Source organism: Cherax quadricarinatus, chromosome 73, assembly GCF_038502225.1.
Source record: "Cherax quadricarinatus isolate ZL_2023a chromosome 73, ASM3850222v1, whole genome shotgun sequence".
In the NCBI taxonomy this organism is placed as follows: domain Eukaryota; kingdom Metazoa; phylum Arthropoda; class Malacostraca; order Decapoda; family Parastacidae; genus Cherax; species Cherax quadricarinatus.
This window is the reverse complement of record NC_091364.1, coordinates 8,861,756-8,887,885: the sequence shown is the minus strand read 5'-3', so window position 1 is coordinate 8,887,885 and position 26,130 is coordinate 8,861,756. Positions and strand designations below refer to the sequence as shown.

At 37.9% G+C, this 26,130-nt stretch overlaps 1 protein-coding gene across 1 annotated transcript in view; it reads left to right on the top strand.

The window, feature by feature from the left end:
• The first annotated feature begins 388 nt into the window (after positions 1–388).
• The window catches only part of LOC128701111 (tubulin gamma-1 chain), a 28,805-nt gene continuing 3,063 nt past the window's right edge, over positions 389–26,130 (top strand). The window contains exons 1-7 of the mRNA XM_053794678.2: positions 389–528; positions 3,397–3,599; positions 13,507–13,790; positions 20,077–20,271; positions 20,601–20,712; positions 24,424–24,555; positions 24,968–25,150. Coding sequence (XP_053650653.1) covers positions 480–528; positions 3,397–3,599; positions 13,507–13,790; positions 20,077–20,271; positions 20,601–20,712; positions 24,424–24,555; positions 24,968–25,150 — 1,158 coding nt within the window. The 5' untranslated portion in view covers positions 389–479. The remainder of the gene's footprint in view (positions 529–3,396; positions 3,600–13,506; positions 13,791–20,076; positions 20,272–20,600; positions 20,713–24,423; positions 24,556–24,967; positions 25,151–26,130) is intronic.

The following is a 26,130-nucleotide window of genomic DNA, read 5'->3' as shown; positions in this document are numbered from 1 at the left end:
TCCATCCCTCCCCCAAGCACTGTATAATCCTATGGGTTTAGTGCTTCCCCCTTGATTATAATAATAATAATCATCATAGGCTTGGCATCCCTAGTTTTGAAGGTTCTCATTATGTATCCTCTCATTTTTCTAGCAGATGCGACTGATACAATGTTATGGTCTTTGAAAGAGAGATCCTCTGACATAATTATTGTCAGCTAGTTCTGTACTTATAGAAATGATTATTATTATTATTATTATTATTATTATTATTATTATTATTATTATTATTATTATTATTATTATTATTATTATTAATATTACTATTAATATTAATATTATTATTATTATTATTATCATCATCGTCATTATTATACCTGAAGAATAATACTAAAAGCATGACGTTCGTGCAGGTGAGGGATCCAGCAATCCGAGGGTCCCGCCATTCTTAACTTGAATTTGTAAACAAACTAGAGTGTTAGGTTGGTGCGCACGTCGAGATGCCTTGTGAGATAATTACTCTGCAGCTGGGCCAGTGTGGCAACCAGAGTAAGTTATACAAGAGTTCTCTTCTCGAGGGAGGCACTTTAATGCTGGTGAGGGGCTCCTGATCCAAGAGATTGAATTGATTCTTTCCCCTTAGATGAAACCTGATTACTTGCCATTCCTCAGGCGTAGTCTTGGCTCTACGGGTTTGGCGGTTCCCCATGATTATAATAATGATAATCATGATTAATTATTGATAAGACTACTGGTAAATGGACACGTGTACAATTAATAAGATATATTGGCTTAAAGTACCCAGTGATCGAAACGTAGCCACAGTAAATGTTTTATTTTGCACGTGTGTTATTTACTAACAATAATAATAGTAATAATAATAATAATAATAATAATAATAATAATTGGTAATATTTACTGACTACAGTATGGCAGAACTCAGACATTAGTGTACATTTACAATAGATTCAATCCACGCACACCAAAAAATAAATCTTGTATAAATTGTTATTTTCAGGGATGTTACCAAGAAGAGTACAGTAAATTATTTTTAATTGTGCAGTACCTCAAGGCCAATCAGCGCTTAGTATTGAGTCGTATTGGGTACCAGGATGAATACAAATATAGACACCAGTACCACTGGTGGAGTAAGGTTAAGTTAGATTATATTAGGTTGAGTTAGGTGGGTTTCCTTAGATCCCTTTACATTTTTCTTTACCATTTACATAATAAAATAAAGGAAATTTAATACACAATTCAAACTATAATTATTGACTGAAATCCACCGTGGAGCAGTCATATATACTACCTGGAGTATACCTGTTACCTAATAATGATACAGACTGGATCTTGGTGCATATACTTGAAATAATAGATTATTATATTCATGGGAAGCATTAAACCCTTAAGGTTCATACAGCACTTGGAAAATGGTAGATAAGATTTTGTTTAGATTATTAGCCTGGAGGGTTACTAACTAAGGGTAACCAAATAACTCCACTATCATCAGATTGCCTGACTTATTTCCATTGAGGTCCTTTAATCCTCTCCAAGAAGAGACCCACATCAATTGGCTAACACCCAGGCACTCTGCTTACTGCTAAGTGAACAGAGGCAATAGGTGTAAGGATACATGGCAGCATTTCCACTTCTTTGGTAATCAAACCTGGTCCCATAGTATGTGAGCTGAAGCTGCTACCAGTTGAGCAATGGGTTATTATTGCATTCATGGGGAAACACAAAATATGTAAAAGTCATACGACACCTAAAGAATTTGAGTTAATCAAATTTAATCAGGGGAAGAAGGGGGGCAGGAGTAGCTCCAGTTCCTTGAATCAAGAGCCCTTCAACAGGCTTGGAATATTGAAATTTTGAAAATGGATATACGTATTAGCTTTTTTCCTGTATGGTATTGCCTAGCATCACATATATTGAATGACTTAAGTTTCACTCTTGATACAGGGACTTGGAGTGACCCTTCCCTGGAATCTGACCTGATTACCTCCTATTTCCTATTTCCCATATAGCACCTATGACTTTAGCTCTTCCCCATGAATACTACTGGTATAATAATAATCATGAGTATTACTTATTCTACGTATGTAACTTGTTGTACACTCAGATTATAAAAATGCATTGAATAGCAATGCAAATCTAAAGTATTTTCCATCCATTTATTCCCTCAAGGAAGGTGCCTTAATGCTGGTGAGGAGCTCTTGATCTAAGGAATTGTACTTATCCCTCCCTTCCTTAGATCGAACCTGAATACTTCCCATTCTTCAGGTACTATATATTACCCATATGGGTTTAGTGCTGCTTTCTGATTAAAATAAATAAATCCATTAGTGCTAATGATTCATCCTTTCATTAAGATTATACACAGATAAATAGCTTGACTATACAGTGATCTCAAAATAAATTACCCTTCAAGGGAGGTACTTTGTTGATGGTGAAAAGCTCTTGGTTCAAGGAGTTGAAGGTACCCTCTTTCGTGAATCAAACCTGATTACCTAAGAGCTGTATGACCTCAATGGGGTCATTTCCCAGTGAATATAATAATAAAAATAAACTAGTTCTAAATATACAGTAGATTGTCATGTACAAAAATATTACAGTACAGTATAAATAAATTTTCTTTAAAAATGGAATATTAAATTATATATGGAACATGTAGAAATATACATGCAAAAGTGACATTTTATGATTTAACCTAGAATATATCTGCATTTACTTGATATAATTTAAAGCCTTATTAGTATGATGCCTCTTGTTACCTTCTCCAAGCATTGTACGTACTTATCAATTTAGTGAAGGCAGTCATTTGGCTGTTGACATCGCCTTGGAGAAGAGCATTTTAATCGGAGGTGGCGAGCTCAGAGCAAAGGGTTAAAGTTTTGTTTGAGTACCATTAGATGTAATGGAAATTAAAATAATGCAATAAAAATCGGAATAGTTTCATGATAAAGTTTAAATGCAGTTTACTGAATAAGTCTTTTTTCACTCCTTTATAAGTGTATATAAATAGCATATTGTTGTGTAAGTGTATATAAATAGCATATTGTTGTGTAAATGTATATAAATAGCATATTGTTGTATACAGATGAGCATGTCATTGTTCTATATCATGTGCTTTAGCAGTATCGCATAAGTTTGTTATGATTGCTGTAATTACCATACCTATTTGTAGCTATAGGAGCAGAACTATGCCTGTGGTGTTCTGCCTTCAGTGTATTTAGCATATCAAATAATTGTTTTAAATTTCCAGTGGCTGTGGCACTCATTACTTCAAGAAACTTGTTCCATTGTTCTAGCAGTGAAGACAAACTTATATAAACTTATATACACGTATAGTGCTGCATTGACTGTGATAGGTTATGGAACTTGCATTTTTATACTATACCACGTGATTATTTTCAGTTGGGTTTGAGTTTTGGAAGAAACTCTGTAGCGAACATGGCATCTCGCCAGAAGGCACGCTGGAAGATTACGCTACAGAAGGCACTGACCGTAAAGATGTTTTCTTTTACCAAGCCGATGATGAACATTACATTCCTCGGTCGGTGCTGCTTGACCTTGAACCTCGGGTTATCCACTCAATCATGAATTCCCCATATGCCAAGGTTAGAACAGCATAAGAAACAAGATTGTGATAAATATTTTTTTTTTTAAACATGTAGGCTGTTTCCCACCAAGGCAAGGTGACCCAAAAAGAAAGAAAACCTCAATAAGAAAGAAAAAACTTTAATCATCATTCAACACTTTCACCATCACTCATACATAATCACTGTCTTTGCAGAGGCACTCAGATACGACAGTTTAGATGTCCCTCCAAACTGCCAATATCCCAAATCCCTCCTTTAAAGTGCAGGCATTGTATTTCCCATTTCCAGGACTCAAATCCCACTTACTGGTTTTCCTGAATTTCTTTCCCAAAATATTACCCTGCTCACACTCCAACAGCTTGTCATGTCCCAAAAACCATTCTTCTCCATACATTTCTATCTAACATGCTCATACACGCTTGCTGAAAGTCAAACCCCTTGCCCACAAAACCTCCTTTAGCCCCTCCCTCCAACCTTTTCGAGGACGACCCCTACCCTGCCTTCCTTCCTCTACAGATTTATATGCTCTCCAAGTCATTCTACTCTGTTCCATTCTCTCTAAATGACCAAACCACCTCAACAACCCCTCTTCAGCCCTCTGACTAATACTTTTAGTAACTCCACACCTCCTAATTTCCATACAACGAATTCTCTGCATAATATTTACACCACACATTGCCTTTAGACACAACATCTCCAGTGCCTTCAGCCTCCTCCTCGCTGCAGCATTTACAACCCATGCTTCACACCCATATAAGAGTGTTGGTACCACTACACTCTTGTACATTCCCTTCTTTGCCTCCATGGATAACGTTTTTTGCTTCCACAGATACCTCGATGCACCACTCACCTTTTTTTCTTCATCAGTTCTGTGGTTAACCTCATCCTTCATAAACCCATCTGCTGACAAGTCAGCTCCCAAATATCTGAAAACATTCACTTCTTCCATACTCCCTCCCTCCAGTGTGATATCCAGTTTTTCTTTATCTAAATCGTTTGATACCCTCATCACCTTACTCTTATCTACATTCACTTTGAGCTTTCTACCTTTACACACCTGAATATTTAATTTCATCTAAAATTTTATGGTACTGTATTCTATTAGTATGAGAACATGGGACAGCTATGATGTAAATGTTTTAGTTTTATCATAGGTATGTGACAGTTCATTGTCCTGAAAGAAACTTTCCCCTCAGGCTTTGTCTGTTATCCTTAAATACTGTTTCAGAGGTTGCTTCAAAGCACCTTTTAAACAATTGGAAATTACATGCTGGTCCATGGGTTGGATAGGAGGAGTGGTGTTAGGGGGCAAGAACTTCTACTTAATGAAGCAGTTTTATCCACTAAATTTTCCTCCAAGCCTGGAGGGTGAGCAAGAGCATTGTTCATTACCAGAAGTGACCTTAATGGTAAGGTTTTCTGCTTTAGCATTTATAGTGACTAGTAAAGTCATACTGAGCTCCCAATATTAACTTAGGGAGCTTGAATTATTTTGCCAAAATCCTATAGGCTCACAACAAATGTAACAAATTAGAGGTCATTCCTGTTTAACTTCTAGGATTATTTACTTAAATATCAGGATAGCCATAGCAATTATATGCATTAAAAACCTGCTGTGATTCTTTTATGGAGTTATGAAAGTCTGTAGATACAGTACATGTATGTTTCTTGCACCCTTATGTTGCTGACTTTTGCCAGTTTAAAGGGTCATTAACTGCTTTGTTCATACAACTTACAGACAGATTTTGCTGAAAATTTACTTGCAGTATCAGACTTGTTGTGTTTTGGAGGATTATTTGAATTGTGGTGCCCAAGCACTTCTGGAAAGACAGCTGTTGAATGAGTGATGGTAAATGTGTTTCCTTTTTGTCACTCTTCCTTATCTGGAGTTTACCTGGAGAGAGTTCCGGGGGTCAATGCCCCCGCGGCCCAGTCTGTGACCATGCCTCCTGGTGGATAAGAGCCTGATCAAGCAGGCTGTTACTGCTGGCTGCACGCAATCCAACGTACGAGCCACAGCCCGGCTGGTCAGGAACCGACTTTAGGTGCTTGTCCAGTGTCTGCTTGAAAACAGCCAGGGGTCTATTGGTAATCCCCCTTATGTATGCTGGGAGGCAGTTGAACAGTCTCGGGCCCCTGACACTTATTGTATTGTCTCTTAACGTGCTAGTGACACCCCTGCTTTTCATTGGGGGGATGTTGCATCGTCTGCCAGGTCTTTTGCTTTCGTTGTGAGTGATTTTCGTGTGCAATTTCGGTACTAGTCCCTCTAGGATTTTCCAGGTGTATATAATCATGTATCTCTCCCGCCTGCGTTCCAGGGAGTACAGGTTCAGAAATTTCAAGCACTCCCAGTAATTGAGGTGTTTTATCTCCATTATGCGTGCCGTGAAGGTTCTCTGTACATTTTCTAGGTCAGCAATTTCACCTTCCTTGAAAGGTGCTGTTAGTGTGCAGCAATATTCCAGCCTAGATAGAACAAGCGACCTGATAAGTGTCATCATGGGCTTGGCATCCCTAGTTTTGAAGGTTCTCATTATCCATCCTGTCATTTTTCTAGCAGATGCGACTGATACAATGTTATGGTCCTTGAAGGTGAGATCCTCCAAAATGATCACTCCCAGGTTTTTGACGTTGGTTTTTTGCTCTATTTTGTGGAAGGAATTTGTTTTATACTCTGATGAAGTTTTAATTTCCTCATGTTTACCATATCGGAGTAATTGAAATTTCTCATCGTTGAACTTCGTATTGTTTTCTGCAGCCCACTGAAAGATTTAGTTGATGTCCGCCTGGAGCCTTGCAGTGTCTGCAATGGAAGGCACTGTCATGCAGATTCGGGTGTCATCTGCAAAGGAAGACATGGTGCTGTGGCTGACATCCTTGTCTATGTCAGATATGAGGATGAGAAACAAGATGGGAGCGAGTACTGTGCCTTGTGGAACAGAGCTTTTCACCGTAGCCGCCTCAGACTTTACTCTGTTGACTACTACTCTTTGTGTTCTGTTTGTGAGGAAATTATAGATCCATCTACCAACTTTTCCTGTTATTCCTTTAGCACGCATTTTGTGTGCTATTACACCATGGTCACACTTGTCGAAGGCTTTTGCAAAGTCTGTATATATTACATCTGCATTCTTTTTGTCTTCTAGTGCATCTAGGACCTTGTCGTACGGATCCAGTAGCTGAGACAGACAGGAGCAACCTGCTCTAAACCTGTGTTGCCCTGGGTTGTGTAATTGATGGGTATCTAGATGGGTGGTGATCTTGCTTCTTAGGACCCTTTCAAAGATTTTTGTGATATGGGATGTTAGTGCTATCGGTCTTTAGTTCTTTGCTATTACTTTACTGCCCCCTTTGTGGAATGGGGCTATGTCTGTTGTTTTTAGTAACGGTGGGACGACCCCCGTGTCCATGCTCCCTCTCCATAGGATTGTAAAAGCTCGTGATAGGGGCTTCTTGCAGTTCTTGATGAACACGGAGTTCCACGAGTCTAGCCCTGGGGCAGAGTGCATGGTCACGTCATTTATCGCCTGTTCGAAGTCATTTGGCGTCAGGATAATATCAGATAGGGTTGTGTTAACCAAATTCTGTGGCTCTCTCATAAAAAATTAATTTTGATCTTCGACTCTCAGTCTGGTTAGCGGCTTGCTAAAAACTGAGTCATATTGGGACTTGAGTAGCCTACTCATTTCCTTGCTGTTATCTGTGTAGGACCCATCTTGGTTGAAACAGAATGTAATAAAAAAATTATTCTGCTTTGCACAATAGTTTTGTCAGTATTTTTTTTTTTTATTTTTACAGTGCTGTATAATATTCTTTAAATTTACTGGTACAGTGGTACCTTGATACTCAAACTTAATCCGTTCCAGGAAGCTGTTCAAATACAGTGGACCCTTGCCTAACGAACACATCGCATAACGTTAAATCCACCTAACGATACATTTTAGCGCAAAAATTTTGCCTTGGCTAGCGCTAAAAAACTCGCTCAATGCGATTCGTTCGAGATGCGTCCACATGCGGCCTGAGCCCGCCTCACTTGTTCCGTAGGTGCCAGTGTTTACAAGCCAGCCACCGAGGTCGCTTCCAAGCATACAATCGGAACATTTCATATTATCACAGCCTTTTTAGTGATTGCACCTGCAAAATAAGTCACCATGGGCCCCAAGAAAGCTTCTAGTGCCAACCCTACAGCAAAAAGGGTGAGAATTACTATGGATATGAAGAAAGAGATCATTGCTAAGTGTGAAAGTGGAGTGCGTGTCTCCGAGCTGGCCAGGTTGTACACAAAACCCCAATCAGCCATCGCTACTATTGTGGCCAAGAAAACGGCAATCAAGGAAGCTGTTCTTGCCAAAGGTGCAACTTTGTTTTCGAAACAGAGATCGCAAGTCATAGAAGATGTTGAGAGACTGTTATTGGTGTGGATAAACAAAAAACAGATAGCAGGAGATAGCATCTCTCAAGCGATCATATGTGAAAAGGCTAGGAAGTTGCATGACGATTTAATTAAAAAAATGCCAGCAACTAGTGGTGATGTGAGTGAATTTAAGGCCAGCAAAGATTGGTTTGAGAGATTTAAGAATCGTAGTGGCATACATAGTGTGATAAGGCATGGTGAGTCTGCCAGTTCGGACTACAAATTGGCTGAAAAATATGTGCAGGAATTCAAGGAGTGCATAGACAGTGAAGGACTGAAACCTGAACAAGTGTTTAATTGTGATGAAACAGGCCTGTTTTGGAAGAAAATGCCAAGCAGGACCTACATTACTCAGGAGGAAAAGGCACTCCCAGGACATAAGCCTATGAAAGACAGGCTTACTCTGTTGATGTGTGCTAATGCTAGTGGTGATTGCAAAGTGAAGCCTTTATTGGTGTATCACTCTGAAACTCCCAGAGTGTTCAGGAAAAACAATGTCCTCATGGCTATTTTGTGTGTGCTGTGGAGGGCAAACAGTAAGGCATGGGTCACTAGGGACTTTTTCTATGACTGGTTACACCATGCATTTGCCCCCACTGTGAAAAATTACCTAATTGAAAAGAAATTAGACCTTAAGTGCCTCCTGGTATTAGACAATGCTCCTGGTCATCCTTCAGACATGGCAGAGCGACTTTCTGTGGAAATGAGCTTCATTAATGTCAAGTTTTTGCCTCCTAATACCACTCCTCTCCTGCAGCCCATGGACCAGCAGGTCATTTCCAACTTCAAGAAACTGCACACAAAAGCTATGTTTGAAAGGTGCTTTGTAGTGGCCTCAAACTCAATTGACTCTAAGAGAGTTTTGGAGAGATCACTTTAGCATCCTCAGTTGTGTAAACATTATAGGTAAGGCTTGGGAGGAAGTGACTAAGAGGACCTTGAACTCTGCTTGGAAGAAACTGTGGCCAGAATGTGTAGAAGAAAGGGATTTTGAAGGGTTTGAGGCTAACCCTGGGAATCCTATGCCAGTTGAGGAATCCACTGTGGCATTGGGGAAGTCCTTGGGGTTGGAGGTTAGTGGGGAGGATGTGGAAGAGTTGGTGGAGGAGGATAATGAAGAACTAACCACTGATGAGCTGCTAGATCATCTTCAACAGCAAGAGGCCACACCTGAGGAAACTGCTTCGGAGGAGGGGATAGAGAAATTGAAGAAGTTGCCTACTTCAAAGATTAAGGAAATGTGTGCAATGTGGCTTAAAGTGCAAACCTTTTTTGATGAAAATCACCCTCACACAGCTATTGCAAGCCGTGCTGGTGACTATTACACTGACAATGTTGTGAAACACTTTAGGAATGTCATAAAGGAACGGGAGGTACAGGCCTCTATGGACAGATATGATGTGCGACAGAGGTCCAGTGACTCTCAAGCTGGTCCTAGTGGCATTAAAAGAAGAAGGGAAGTAACTCTGGAAAAGGACTTGCCACCTCAAGTCCTAATGGAAGGGGATTCCCCTTCTAAACATTAACACCATCCACAGTCTCCCCTCCTCCCATCCCATCAATCATCACCATATCTTCAATAAAGGTAAGTGTCATGTAACTGTGCATGTCTTCTTCAGTTTGTGTGTATTAAAATTAATATTTCATGTGGTAAAAATTTTTTTTTGTTCATACTTTGGGGTGTCAGGAACGGATTAATTTGATTTCCATTATTTCTTTGGGAAAAATTAATTCGGCTAACAATAATTTCGCCTAACGTTGAGCTCTCAGGAACGGATTAATAGCGTTAGGCGAGGGTCCACTGTAGTTGTACGAATATTGAATCAATTTTTCCCATAAGAAATAATGTAAATTGGAGTAATCTGTTCCAGACCAAAAATAATTACCAATTATAAAATATTTTAAGTGAAAATATTGCTTATTTAAACCTGTATAATATTTGCATGCATAAAATCATACATGAAAACTACAAAAATAATAAATATATATGAAATAAATGAAAATTTAACTGCACCCTTACCTTTACTGAGGAGTGCTGATGGCCTAAGAGGAAGGTGGAGAGATATTATCGTTTGGAAAGGGTACCACCTTCCACAGAAATATCAGGTAACTGCCCAACTGGTGTTTTTCCTCTTTTCTGTCTCTGTGCAGTAGCACTTTAAAATGATGGGATTCACTAGCATTTGATTGTTTTTCTTTGCTAAAGAAGCTGTCAAATGTTGTCTGCTTTTGATGACTTTCCAAAAATTTTCTAAAGTGGTCAACAACATTGTCATTGAACAGGTTAATGCTCCTGTTCACAAGAGTAATGTTAGGCTGCCATTTTTCCACCAGGCACTGTGTTTGAGCCCAGTGGTAATACACTTCTTTAATTTCTGCAGTGGAAATGTTGCCCTTTTCTGCTTCCCTTCTCTGAAGAAGAAATTTCCTCAACTGCTTCTTGCTGCTCGTTGTGCAGGTCTTGAAGTTCTTCTGTGGTAAGGTCACTCTTGTAATCCTCCACTAACTCTTCTACATCCTCATTGTCCATTTCCAAACCCAGCTCTGTCGCAAAGCCTTTAAACTCTCTAACTGATACGCTGCCTGGCCACAATTTTTTTCCAGGCAGAGTTCATTGTCCTGAAAGAAACTTTCCCCCCAGGCTTTGTCTGTTATCCTTAAATACTGTTTCAGAGGTCACTTCAAAGCGCCTTTTAAACAATTGGAAATTACCTGCTGGTACATGGGTTGGATAGGAGTGGTGGTGTGAGGGGGCAAGTACTTCACCTTAATGAAGCCGTATTTATCCACTAAATTTTCCTCCAAGCCTGGAGGGTGAGCAAGAGCATTGTTTATTACCAGAAGTGACCTTAATGGTAAGGTTTTCTGCAAGGGTACTGCTTCACACATGGGGCAAATACTTCATGTATCCACTAAGTGAAGAACTGCCTTGTTACCTAAGCTTTACTATGAGCCCTTCAGATTACACTGAGTTTACTTTTTGTCACATTGTTTTTCTTAAACACCCTTGGATTTTCAGAGTGGTAGACTAGCAACGGTTTAATTTTGCAGTCCCCATTGGCATTACCACACAAAAAGAGTGTTAGCCTGTCTTTCATGGGCTTGTGTCCTGGTAATAATTTCTCTTGTGTGATATAGATTTTCTTAGGCATTCTTTTCCAAAAGATGCCGGTTTCATCCCATTTAAAAACTTGTTCAATCAATCAATCAGTCAATTTTTATTTCCTTGCAAGATTACATTATATGAAATTACAAAAATGAGTTGCAGTGCAAAGAGAGCCACTGTCATGCCTAGGCATTATGGGCAGACTTAATTTACTAGCTTACAGACTAAATAATACTAAAGAAATTGAACATAGTTTGTTTAAGTTGTACATCTTGTTTATTTATAGTACACAGTAATTTTACTCAAATTACAATAGTTTCAATATTAAATATTGAAATTCTATTATGGGAATATAACATTGTGAGTTGTTGAAAGTAGTTTACAGTATGAGAATGTTACAATTGGGTAGTAATGTTTTGGGTAGGTATTTATACTACAAGGTAGTTTTAATCAGTGTATGAAATTTGGGTATCGTGTTTTGAAGTTTTAAGATTTTAAGATTGAGAAATAAATCCCTCAGTGTCTGCATAGGTTTTAAATTCCTTAACAAACTTTTCAGCCTCATCTCTGTTAGCACTGGCAGACTCCCCATGCCTTACTTCACTATGAATCCCACTTCTCTTTTTAAGCCTCTAAAACTATTCCGTACTTGTCTCAGTTTCAGCACTGTTTCCTGGAGTGTCTCACCTAAGATCACTATATAATTGCTTTGTTTTTTCACAAATTATTGTTTCAGAAACACTGTCACTGGCCAACTGTTTTTTGTTAATCCACACTAACAAAAGTTTTTCCATTTCTTCAATTATCTGTAACTTTCCCAGCAAGAATTTTCATTCCTTTTGCCACCTCAGCCCTTTTTATTGCCTCCTTATTTTACAGTATGGATGATATGGTGGATTGGATTGTGCCTTTTTGTTATTTGTGTACATGTGTTCCACTCTCCCACTTCTCGTTGAGTTCTTTTTTCACTTTAATTGTTGTTCCCACTGCTTTCGTTTTTTTAATTGTTGTTCCCACTGCTTTCGTTTTAGGCTTGTTTGGATCACTACTCTATTTTGGGGCCATAATTACTTATTTTCAATGAAGATATTTAAAAAACACCACAAAAAGTTTCAAGGAACTTGTAGGAACGATGCTTAACGAACAAAAGCTGAAGAGAGACTGAGCACGTGATGCTTTGTTTTCGTCGGACTTTGTCCAGAAGGACCGTTTTGTTTAGGTTCAATATCAGGGCAACATCCAAATACAGAGTCAGATTTTTCTTGAAAAAGTTGGGCGAATATCGAATTTTACGAATATAGGGACATATGAATATTGAGGTTCCACCGTATTCAGAACTTACATACATTTTGGTATGAGACTAATACACAGCTTGTACAGACCAATTCTCAATACTGGTAAACCATAAGATTGAAGATATAATTAACAGTAACCAAGATTTTTTGAAATGTTGTATTTCACTGTATACAAATATTACAAATGTTTTTATTCCCATAATTTATTTACCTTCAATTTAAATACCGAGTATTTTCTTTATGCAGAAATAATCTGTGTTTGAAAGGCCTTTAGTAAATAAACACTCCATAATTAGTCTTGAATGATGAGTTAAAATGTTGACAAAGCAAAGAAAGTGCTAAGTTAGAGAATTTTTGGTTCTGATATTTTTTTTTTGTTTTTTACCTTATCACTTTGTCTCCCACCAAGGTAGAATGACCTAAAGAAACACATTATCGTTCATTCAGTAGCTGTCTTATCAGTCTTATACGGATGTCACACCTTAAATGATCTTCCAAACTACAACATCCCCACCCATTCTTTAGTGTAGGCCCAACTAACTAAGTTTTTCTAAATCCTTTGGCAAATGTTTCCTTGTTAATACTCCAACACCACGTCAAATCCCAAAAACATCTGTCTCCACTCACTCCAATCTAACATGCTCACACATACCTGCTGGATGCTTAAGCCTCTACCACTCAAAACCTCCTTCATATTCCCTTTCTGGAACACTTCCTGCCCCTACTTCCATTCACCCCATTCACGGTGGGAGACGGCCGACTTGTTGGAAAAAAAAAAAAAATATTTACAAACAGTACACAATTGTTACTTTTTTTTATAGCACCTTGTACTATGTATTTGAGTGCTAGCTTTTGCATTGCAAGATGATAACAAAAATTAAAATTGACAGCCTTAGAAAGTAATAAGATAGCAATTTCTCTTGAGCTTTCATATGATACATCACTTTATGCTGGCTAGGATACAGGGGTATAATTCAGAGAATTTACAGCAAATGTAAATTTGAATATAAAAATCTTGCATGTTGTTTTTGTGTAATTTGTAAATTTATATGTTCTCTACGTTTATCCTCAGAAGAGAATAGTTTATAAATATTCCTTTTTTTTCAGTTGTATAATCCAGAGAATATTTACATATCAAAACAAGGTGGTGGTGCTGGAAATAACTGGGCTGCCGGTTACAGTCAGGGAGAACGTATTTATGATGAAGTTTTTGACATCATTGACCGTGAAGCTGACGGCTCTGACAGTCTTGAAGGATTTGTACTGTGTCACAGTATTGCTGGAGGAACAGGGTCGGGTCTAGGCTCATACATTCTTGAGAGGCTGAATGATCGCTTCCCCAAAAAATTGGTGCAGACATATTCTGTCTTTCCAAACCAAGATGAAATCAGGTTAGTAGTATGTGAAGCTTACTGGTACTGTAAACTATTTCATAATTATGCCAGGTAATGATCTCTTTATTGGTTTCTCAAGGAATAATGATTGGTATATCCTTAAGGTAGAAGATGTGAAAATTGGCCACAGTTTTATTTTTATTTTTATTTTTATTTTAGTAATTTTAGCATACATACAGAGGTACAAAAAAATACAGGTAAGAGCAGCATGCCAAAGCCACTTATATGCATAGCATTACGGGCTGGCTTAAAATTAACTTAAGATTAACTAAGCAATGATGAAATCAGTGATAAAATATTATTGTAAACAGATAACTATAAAGCACAAATGAGTATTACAAAGACAGGTCATATGGTTGCATGCATTGCTGTACATTCAGTCGAATGGAATATTCTGTTAGGTAGTGTATTTAAAAAAATAACAAAGTTAGATTGGGTCCTAGGTGTAACATTTGTGTGATATAATTGTGAGTAACATTTAGGATATACAATTTATAAGGTTCAGTTATTCAGTATTTATTTGGTTTTGAGTGAGTAAGTGATCTTTGAGAAGAGACTTGAATTTATAAACAGGTAGTGTTTCTTTTATATTTACAGGTAATGAATTCCAGATTTTAGGGCCTTTTATGTGCGTTGAGTTTTTGCATAGCGTGAGATGGACACGAGGAACATCAAAGAGTGATCTGTGCCTGGTGTTATGGTCATGTGTTCTGTTGAGGTTGGCAAGGAGATGCTTGAGGGGAAGGTTAATATCAGAGTTAAGTGTTCTATGTATGTAATAGGTGCAATAATAAGTATGGATGTTTTGTATGGTGAGTAGGTTGAGTGTTTTGAATATTGGTGGAGTGTGCTGCCTGTAGTGAGAATTTGTTATCATTCTAACTGCAGCCTTTTGTTGGGTAATTAGTGGTCTGAGATGGTTAATTGTTGTTGAGCCCCATGCACAAATTCCATAGGTGAGATAGGGGTAAATAAGAGAGTGATAAAGGGCCAGGAGGGCTGACTGTGGAACATAGTACCGTATCTTCGATAGTATGCCTACAGTCTTGGAAATTTTCTTAGAAATTTGTTGTATATGTGTATGAAATTTGAGTCTATTATCAAGGTGGATTCCTAAGAATTTTCCCTCTGTTAGCTTTGTGATAGGTGATCTGTTTATCGTTATGTTAAGAGGTACATCTGTAGCTCAGTTACCAAACTGAATGAAGTAGGATTTGTCAATGTTTAGTGTAAGTTTGTTAGTCCTCATCCAGGTAGATATTTTCTGTAATTCGGTGTTTACAGTATTGGTTAGCGTGACTGGGCTCGGGTGAGAGAAGACGTATGTAGTGTCATCTGCAAAAAGTGTGGGTTTGAGTAATTGCAAAGCATTTGGTAGGTCATTTATGTATAGGAGAAAGAGAAGAGGGCCAAGGACACTTCCCTGTGGGACACCAACTGTAATTGGTTGTGCGGAAGAGCTTGCCCCATTTGCGTACACATATTGGCTTCTGTTGCTGAGGTATAACTTGAGGTAGTTGAGGGAGTGCCCTCTAATACCATAGTGTGACAATTTTACGTGGAGCAAGTCATGGTCAACTGTATCAAAAGCTTTACGTAAGTCAATGAAGATCCCCAGTTGGACTTCTTTTTTCTCTATTGCAGTGTATATATGTTCTAGCATGTGTATAATAGCATCATTAGTATTTTTATTAGGCTTGAATCCAAATTGGCAGGGGTTGAGAATGTTTTGGGAGATGAGGTAGGAGTAGATTCGTTTATAAATTAATTTTTCGAAGATTTTTGAGAGAGGGTGTAAATTGGATATTGGCCTATAGTTATTCAACTATAGGCCCTTGCTATTTTGAGAACTGTAGGGAAGGTGGAGGATTCAATGGATTTGTTAAAGAGTGTTGCAATGATTGGTGATAGTACTTGTGACACTTTTTTGTATATAAAGGGTGGTAAGGTATTTAAATCTCCTGCCTTGTTTTTTAGTGTGTTGATAATAAGGGAGACTTCGTATGGGTTAGTCAGAGCTAGGAACAGTGTGTTCGGGTAGTTGCCAGTGAGGTAGTCATTTGGTGGGGTATCTGAGCTTGGGATTTTATTGGCAAGGTTTTGTCCTATAGTGGAGAAGAAATCATTGAGTCTGTTTGCTGTTTCTGTTGGTGGGAGTTGGGGTTCATCTGATTTTGCTAATTTTATTTCGCTATTTCGTGATATCTTTTTTGTTCCCAGAATTTCTGATAGGGTCTTCCAGGTCTTTTTTATATCACCTCATAAGTTGGATAATCTGTTCTCATAATACAATTTTTTTGCCCTTCTTATCAGGCTGGTTAGGATTGACGAGTAACGTTTTGTTTGGTCTCTGGTTATGTGACCCATTCTGTACTGTTTTTCATATCGGTGTTTTGTATTTATGGATTTGAGAATGCTGGGTGTTAGCCAGGGACTGTTCAGTCTCTTAGCTGTCATCTGTTTAGTTTTTTTAGGGCAGTGCTTGTTATAGAGGTATTGGGTCTTTTTTAGAAAATTATTAAAACATTCGTCAATATCTGTATAGATTTCTAGCTCAGTGTGCCAGTCAATGTTTGTTACTGCTGTTGTGAAGTTATTAATGGCTGCCTCATTGTGAAGTCTGAAGGTGACTTTAGTAGTGTCTTGGGGTATTTTACCAAGAGTTGTTATGAGGAAAGTAGGGTAGTGGTCTGTGGTATTATCTGTAATTATGCCTGATTTTAAAGGGGATATGGTGTTGGTCCAAATGTGGTCAAGTAGGGAAACACTAGTCTCCGTAACTCTTGTAGGTTTTGTTACTGTTGGTAGCAACATGCAGTTACTCATTGTGTTTGTGAATTCAGTAATGTGTGGGTCCTGGTCTTGCAGGAGATTTATATTGAAGTCACCTGAGAGTAGTAAGTGATCTTTGTTCATGCGTGCATCGGTTATCATACTTCCTAGGTTTTGACTAAATTGGCTAATGTTTGATTGTGGAACTCTGTAGATGTTTATCACTGTGAGAGTTTTTTCTAGGTATTTGGATTTGAATTTAGCTATTATATATTCCCCATGTTCATCCCTTGTGCAAGTATTAGTGATACATTCTAGTTGGTCTGAGTAGTATATAGCTGTGCCACCCCCTTGTTGGTCTGGCCTACAGTTGTGTATGGCTGTGTAACCAGGAATGGCATAGACATCTGTAGTATCAGGCTTTAGCCAGGTTTCAGTTAGTGTAATGATAGACATATTGGCATGCAAGGAATTTAGTAATGCTAGGAGGTCATCGTAATGCTTGCTTAAAGATCTGATATTGTAGTTAAAGATAGTTATGTTGTTGTTGGCTCTGAGAAGTGCCTTTGATTGTTCTGCTGTGTAGTAATTACAGTAACTGTTTGAATCATTTAAGTCATTAAATAAGAGGTTGGTATCAGGATCAATGCTTGTAATCATAAGATTTGTAGTGAATCTATAGTTAGAAATAAGTAAAAAACAAAGTAAATATTCTAAAGCTAAAAAAATAGCACCTGAATTATTTAACAAATGTAAAAAATAATGAGCTAAGGTAGTTTTTTAAAGCTAAAATAAAGGAGACAATATAAAAGGGACTAAAATAATTTGTGGTGAACAAATAAAGTGATGATCAAATAATGGAGCTTGGGAATATGATAGTAGGTAGTACTTTAAAGGTAATTCTTTAAAGTTAGAATTATAATATAAAATTATAATATAAAAGGGACTAATATAAGTTGTGGTGAACAATAAAGTGGTAATCAAATAAATGAGCTTTGGAATATAATGGCAAAATAGTGAACTTATTAACTTTAGCACCTGAGAATAGCACCTTGATTATTTTAATAATTGTGAATATATGAACTAAGGTAGTTATATAAAGCTAAAATAAAGGAAAAAAATATATAAGAGACTACAATTAAGTAATGGTAAACAAAGTTAAATGGACAGATAGTCACTATGAAATAATATTGGTTTAGGAGTAAGATCTGATTTGTAATATTAAATAAGTTGAGCAGTTTATTGCACAATAAAAAGTAAAAAAAATGAGGTAGTTGGTACTAGCTAGCAAAAGATAGTTTAGGTACTTGCAAAAAAGTAATTGGAATATACACTAATTGCACACACAATAAAAAGTGACTAAAAAAGCAAGTAGTGGTAAACAAAATTAAATGGACAGGTAAGAACAATGAATAATATTAATTTAGAGTAAGATTTGACTTGTAACACAAAATTATGAGCAATTAATAGCAGTAAGAAAGAAGTAAAAAAGTATTGGAGGTAGTTAGCATTAGCTAGTGATGAAAAAAATAATAATGCACAATATAATAGTAACATACACTATATGCACCACACGTATATATGTATTAAGGGCACTTATCTAATCCGTTACAGAAATGTCAGCTTTTCTAAGGAAGGTAGAGAAATCATGTTCGTTTGAGATGGTATATTGTTGTCCTGTTGATGTTTTCCTTACTAGTATTTTCCCATCTCGCGTGAAACACTGATGTATTTTGTTTTCCTGTTTAAGTTTTCTCAGCCTAAACAGAAGGTTTTGACGTTTTCTTGTTAGACACTCATTTATGTACACTCCATTTTTCATTGTAATTGCTGATTTAATTAGGTCCTTTCTTTTATCGTATGAATGAAGTCTGATCATTATACTGTGTTTACTTCCTGGTTTTCCTAGCAAACGTGTTTCTTTGATTTCATTGTTTTGCACGATGACTTGTACGTGGTCCTGTATTATCCTGACAGCAGTTTCTTTGCACTGTGCTTGTGTTATGTTACTTGGAATGTGTGGACTGTTTATTATAACTGCATCAGACAACTTATCTTGTTCAGTTTTGTCGTCTTGGAAATCAAGGTATTCATTTAGTCGAGTGTGCATGTGCTGATTATAAAGGGTTTATAAATTGTCTCAGTTCAAAGGAAAAAAGAGCCTTGATGCCAGCAAAGGGCTCCTAATTCAGAGGATTTGAGCCATCCTCCCCTTCCTCAGGTCAAATGTGGTTACTATATCTCCCTTTTCCCAGTCACTGTATGACCCTTATGGTTTGAACACTTACCTATGAATAAGGTAAGGTGACAAATTTCTGTATTAAAGGGGCATATATGTAATGATGTCATTCTAGTTAGGGCCTTGTGATGTCATTTTTCTTGGAGCCTTGTGATGTCATTCTAGCTAGGGTCCTGTGATATTCTAGCTAGGGTCCTGTGATGTCATTCTAGCTACTATGTGATGTCATTCTAACTAGGGTCCTGTGATGTCATTCTAGCTAGTGTCCTGTGATGTCATTCTACCTATGATTCTGTGATGTCATTCTAGCTAGGGTCCTGTGATGTCATTCTAGCTTAGCTATGATTCTGTGATGTCATTCTAGCTAGGGCATTGTGATGTCATTCTGGCTAGGGTCCTGTGATGTTATTCTGGTTAATGTCCTGTGATGTCATTCTAGTTAATGTCCTGTGATGTCATTCAAGCTAGGGTTCTGTGATATTCTAGCTAGGGTCCTGCGATGTCATTCTAGCCAGAGCCGTGTGATGTCATTCTAGTTAGGGCCCTGTGATGTCATTCTAGCTATGATTCTGTGATGTCATTCTAGCTATGGTTCTGTGATGTCATTCTAGTTATGATTCTGTGATGTCATTCTAGCTAGGGCCCTGTGATGTCATTCTAGCTACGATTCTGTAATGTCATTCCAGCTAGGGTCCTGTGATGTCATTCTGCTTAATGTCCTGTGATGTCATTCTATTTAATGTCCTGTGATGTCATTCAAGCTAGGGTCCTGTGATGTCATTCTGCTTAATATCCTGTGATGTCATTCTATTTAATGTCCTGTGATGTCATTCAAGCTAGGGTCCTGTAATATTCTAGCCAGAGCTGTGTGATGTCATGCTAGCTAGGGCCCTGTGATGTCATTCTAGCTAGGGTCCTGCACTGTCATTCTTACTACCTACTGTTTAACTGGGGGACATATTTGTGTGATCCTTCTCATAGTATTGTTAGTATTTTATTTGAAAAACTGAGTTATTATGTCAGCTCCTGAACAGTAAATTAATCCTTTTAGTTGCAAATAGAATAATAATGTTTTTGAACAGGAAAAACTTGCAGCAGAGTAAACTTTTTGAAATCTCAAGTAAGCTCACCTGCAAACAAAGTTTTGCTTCTATAAATGTCCTTGTTCTACCATGTCCATTGACATTCTCTTGCCTTTCAAACAAGTGTTGTTTTATTGCTTACCTTCTGACCCAGATGCAAATTTGAGATATACATGTATCTTAATTTCAGTGATGTGGTTGTACAGCCATACAACTCATTGCTGACACTGAGGCGCCTCACACAGAGTGCAGACTGTGTTGTTGTGCTCGACAATACTGCATTAAACCGCATTGCCACAGACCGTCTTCACCTTTCCAACCCTTCATTTTCTCAGATCAATTCTCTTGTGTCCAACATAATGTCTGTCTCCACAGCAACATTAAGGTTTGGATCATGTTTTTTTATTATAAATTTGCACATAAATTAGGTTACAAGCTTTTGATAAGAGTGCCAAAGTATGATAAAGTTTTCATATAGATAGGTTATAAGCTGGTCATGGGGATGCAGAAGTATGAGAAATAAACAGACTTTACTGTACAAAACCTGTGTTTTTATGTTGCCAGTCAATGAAGTCAGTGTGGTGCCCATTAACCAGGTATGCTTATATACCTAGGCATTAGCAATTGAGAAATTGATTAATGTAATTCTGTAATCTGTTATCGATTTACGTAATTTTTACATTGTATTCAGACTGTGGGTTTCTTTTCGTGCAGGTATCCATCATACATGAATAATGATCTCATAGGCCTTATTGCCCCACTTATTCCAACTCCTAGACTTCATTTCTTAATGACGGGTTACACACCACTCACCACTGATCAAGAGGTATAGTTTAATTACTTGCTGTGCATTGTTTGTTTCAGTACACTTACCAGCAGCCCACACAGAAAGTTATGATGCTGGCTGCTAGACAAACCTTTGATGAATGAAACATATGGCAGCAAATGGTTGAACTCTGGACTTCTGTGCACCAATTGCAAGTGGGGCCAAGCAGCTTCAAGAGTCAGCTCATCTGCCTATGGGTCAAACTTTGCTCTGCGTTTAGTGAAGCTCAGATGATGGCATATGTGATAGATAATAATGTCAGAGGAGGACAGAGTTTTCTTCTCTGCTTCATGGCTGTTCCAGAAGTGGAGCAACCATGAAGCAGAGAAGAAAACTCTGTCCTAGTTTAACCCTTTGACTGTTTTGGTCTTATATATACGTCTTGCAGTCCACCGTTTTTGACGTATATATACTCATAAATTCTAGCGGCTTCAAATCAAACAGGAGAAAGCTGGTAGGCCCACTATGTGAGAGAATGGGTCTGTGTGGTCAGTGTGCACCATATAAAAAAATCCTGCAGCACGCAGTGCATAATGAGAAAAAAAAAACTCCGACCGTTTTTTTAATTAAAATGCCAACTTTGTGGGCTATTTTCATATAGTATTTATGGTTGTATTCTCGTTTTCTTGGTCTCATTTGATAGAATGGAAAACATATTATAGAAATAGAGGTGATTTTTTATTGGTTTTACTATGAAAAGAACCTTGAAATGGAGCTCAAAGTAGGGAAAATGTTTGATTTTTGCCGATGTTCAAAAGTAAACAAATGATGTCATTTTTCAATAAATGTCCAAGTATTCATTCTAATATGCAGTCATGAATGGGTTGACATTATTTATACAATTATTACAATATTGCAGTAGTGTACATAACAGTAAATCTTCTATTTTTTGTTTAAATAAAAATTCAAAATTGAAAGCAAGAGTAATATCAGAGGGGTCTGGAGATGTGACTGATGAACAAAGAAAATGTTATTTTAGAGCCAGGAATGTCTGCATTGTTCATTCTGGACCCTATTTTGAGATTGTCATATTTTTAATTTTCGTGAAATTGGCCAAATTGCAAATTTCTGACCACGTTATTGGGTAGTTGAAATTGGTAAATGGGCAGTTTCTTGTACTCAATCGATAAAAAAATGGAGTTCTAAAGAAATAGCTATGAGTTTGGTCGACTGGAACAATGGAATTAGTCGAAAATAGGGCTAAAATTAGGCGAAATCGCTGATTTGTAAATATTGCCGAGGTTGCTAACTTTGCGAGAGCGTAATTCCATCAGTTTTCCATCAAATTTCATTCTTTTGGTGTCATTACAATCGGGAAAAGATTCTCTATCATTTCATAAAAAATAAATTTTTGGGGGGAGGGAAATTTTGTGACACCAGGAGACACCTCAGGATTTGGGGTTGCGACAGTCAAGGGGTTAATATTATTATCCATCTAATATGCCATCATTTGAGCTTCATTAAACATAGTGCAGAGTTTGACCCAAAGGTGGATGAGCCCACTCTTAAAGTTGCATGGCCCCATGAGCAGTTTGTGTATGAGTTTAATCCAAGTTATCTAGAAAGTCCAGATTTTAACAGTCTGTTACAATATGTTACAGTGATCAAAAATTTGCCCTGTGCGGACTATAGGGCCAGTGAATCTTTGACCTAACAGACTTATATGGGAGAGGGGATTCTCATTTATATGAAAATATTGTGTATCAAAATGCCCTGTGCAATAGACAGATGTGATAACATCAGTCTTCTAAGTGCAACTAAATGGGTTTTTCTGTAGCTAATTACATTTTCCTACAGAAAGGGTTGAGGATGTTGTAGTTCGGAGGGGCATTTGATCTGTTATGTCTTCCACTTTACCTTGGTGGGAGATGGACAGTGTGTTCGAAAACCGTTTTGTCAGAAATTAAATAATTTTTATTTAGTATGATAATAGAAGTGTACAGCCTCTCCTCACTTAGCGACATACTCGTTTACAGATGCCTCGGACTTACGACAGGCTCTCTGACCAGTTATTATTATTATTTTTTTTTTTTTATTATCACACTGGCCGATTCCCACCAAGGCAGGGTGGCCCGAAAAAGAAAAACTTTCACCATCATTCACTCCATCACTGTCTTGCCAGAAGGGTGCTTTACACTACAGTTTTTAAACTGCAACATTAACACCCCTCCTTCAGAGTGCAGGCACTGTACTTCCCATCTCCAGGACTCAAGTCTGGCCTGCCGGTTTCCCTGAACCCCTTCATAAATGTTACTTTGCTCACACTCCAACACCACGTCAAGTATTAAAAACCATTTGTCTCCATTCACTCCTATCAAACACGCTCACGCATGCCTGCTGGAAGTCCAAGCCCCTCGCACACAAAACCTCCTTTACCCCCTCCCTCCAACCTTTCCTAGGCCGACCCCTACCCCGCCTTCCTTCCACTACAGACTGATACACTCTTGAAGTCATTCTGTTTCGCTCCATTCTCTCTACATGTCCAAACCACCTCAAGAACCCTTCCTCAGCCCTCTGGACAACAGTTTTGGTAATCCCGCACCTCCTCCTAACTTCCAAACTACGAATTCTCTGCATTATATTCACACCACACATTGCCCTCAGACATGACATCTCCACTGCCTCCAGCCTTCTCCTCGCTGCAACATTCATCACCCATGCTTCACACCCATATAAGAGCGTTGGTAAAACTATACTCTCATACATTCCCCTCTTTGCCTCCAAGGACAAAGTTCTTTGTCTCCACAGACTCCTAAGTGCCCCACTCACTCTTTTCCCCTCATCAATTCTATGATTCACCTCATCGTTCATAGACCCATCCGCTGACATGTCCACTCCCAAATATCTGAATACATTCACCTCCTCCATACTCTCTCCCTCCAATCTGATATTCAATCTTTCATCACCTAATCTTTTTGTTATCCTCATAACCTTACTCTTTCCTGTATTCACCTTTAATTTTCTTCTTTTGCACACCCTACCAAATTCATCCACCAATCTCTGCAACTTCTCTTCAGAATCTCCCAAGAGCACAGTGTCATCAGCAAAGAGCAGCTGTGACAACTCCCACTTTGTGTGTGATTCTTTATCTTTTAACTCCACGCCTCTTGCCAAGACCCTCGCATTTACTTCTCTTACAACCCCATCTATAAATATATTAAACAACCACGGTGACATCACACATCCTTGTCTAAGGCCTACTTTTACTGGGAAATAATTTCCCTCTTTCCTACATACTCTAACTTGAGCCTCACTATCCTCGTAAAAACTCTTCACTGCTTTCAGTAACCTACCTCTGACCAGTATGCATACCTAAATAATGTATATTAGAGCTGATTTCTTCTAGTCTGTTTATTACAAATATACAGTGCACTACTGTATAAACATTTAAAAATATACCAGAAATGCTATAAATAGTGCAAAGGTGACATTAAAACAGTATCAAATATGGCTGACATAAACCCACTACCATTATAGTATGCTCTTCACTTAGCAATGAATTTGTTTACTGACATGGTTGTAGGAACAGAACTCTGTCGTTAAGTGAGGAGAGGCTGTATTTTATTCAGAATAATGCATATACATTTTTACCCAATTTTTGCATCCCAGTTTTCATTGTCAACAACACTATAATTTGTTTTCATCCATTGCTGGGGCATCAAGTTTCCTTTAATGTACAGTATATTATTACAATTAGTTAATGTGAGACAGGTTGCATCGGTGAGAAAAACGACGGTGCTGGATGTCATGCGGCGTCTTCTGCAGCCTAAAAATATGATGGTGTCAACCCCTCTGGACCGCAATACACAACATTGCTACATCTCCATTCTTAATATTATTCAGGTAACATTTTATAAGCCCAGAATATTTTGGTAAAAATTAATTACCTTGCATTTCAAATGTTTTAGTATTACTGTATTATGAAAGCCAAGCATATAAAATTGCCTAAATTGTATATAAATTATGGAATAGTGTGACTTTTCTTTGTAATGCTCTTCTTAAATTTTGTTGAATATAACAAAAAAAAAAAAAGGCACAATACCGTGACTGGAACGATACACAAATAACCCGCACATAGAAGAGAGGAGCTTACGACGACGTTTCGGTCCGACTTGGACCATTTACAAAGTCACACTGTGACTTTGTAAATGGTCCAAGTCGGACCGAAACGTCGTCGTAAGCTCCTCTCTTCTATGTGCGGGTTATTTGTGTTTTGTTGAATATTTTGGAATACTATCTTAATATTCTTTTCAAGGGTGAAGTGGATCCAACACAGGTGCATAAATCATTGCAACGTATCAGAGAAAGAAAAATGGCACAATTTATTCCCTGGGGACCTGCTTCTATCCAGGTAGCTTTGTCCAAGAAATCTCCATACATCCAGTCTGCACATAGAGTGTCTGGGCTAATGCTTGCAAACCACACAAACATTTCTGCAGTGAGTAATCTAAACATCTGTTGGTAAATTAGTTCTTGTCATGATTAACTGAGACCATTATCCTATTCAGATAACACAAACTTAGGGTAGGAACCTTATGACAATGATTTAATCCATCCTAGACCATTGTCAAGTCACAATTGAGATGAGGAAAAGGCAGAGGCCAGAGGACATTGCCACTGACATACAATAAGAAATCTTACGTGACAGCTACTGAGGTTAACCCTTTGACTGTCGCAACCCCAAATCCTGAGGTGTCTTCTGGTGTCGCAAAATATTTGAAAAAAAAAAAAATTTCTTATGAAATGATAGAGAATCTTTTCCCAATGGTAATGACACCAAAGGTATGAAATTTGATGGAAAACTTACGGAATTACTCTCTTGTGAAGTTAATGAGCTCGGCGACATTTATGCATCGGCGATTTCGCCCACTTTAGAGCCCTATTTTTGGTCAATTCCATTGTTCCAGTACACCAAACTCAGCTATTTCTTTAGAACTCCGTTTGTTCTATCGATTGAGTAAAAGAAACTGCCCATTTACCGATTTCAACTACCCAATAAAGTGGTCAGAAATTGACAATTTGGCCAATTTCATGCAAATTAAAAAATATGTCAGTTTCAAAATAGGGTCCAGAATGAACGATGCAGACATTCCTGGCACTAAAATTACATTTTCTCTGTTCATCAGTCATGTCTTCTGGCCCCTGTTATAATCCTCTTGCTTTCTATTTTGAATTTTTATTCACACAAAAAATAGAAGATTTACTGTTATGCAGACTACTGCATAACAGTAAACTGCATATTAGAATGGCTAGTTAGATATTTATTGGACAATGACATCACTTGTTTACTCTTGAACATCAGAAAAAATCGAACCATTCTGCCACGTTGAGCTCCATTTCAAGATCCTTTTCATAGTAAAACCAATCAAAATCACTTCTATTTCTATAATATGTTTTCCATTCTATCAAGTGAGACCA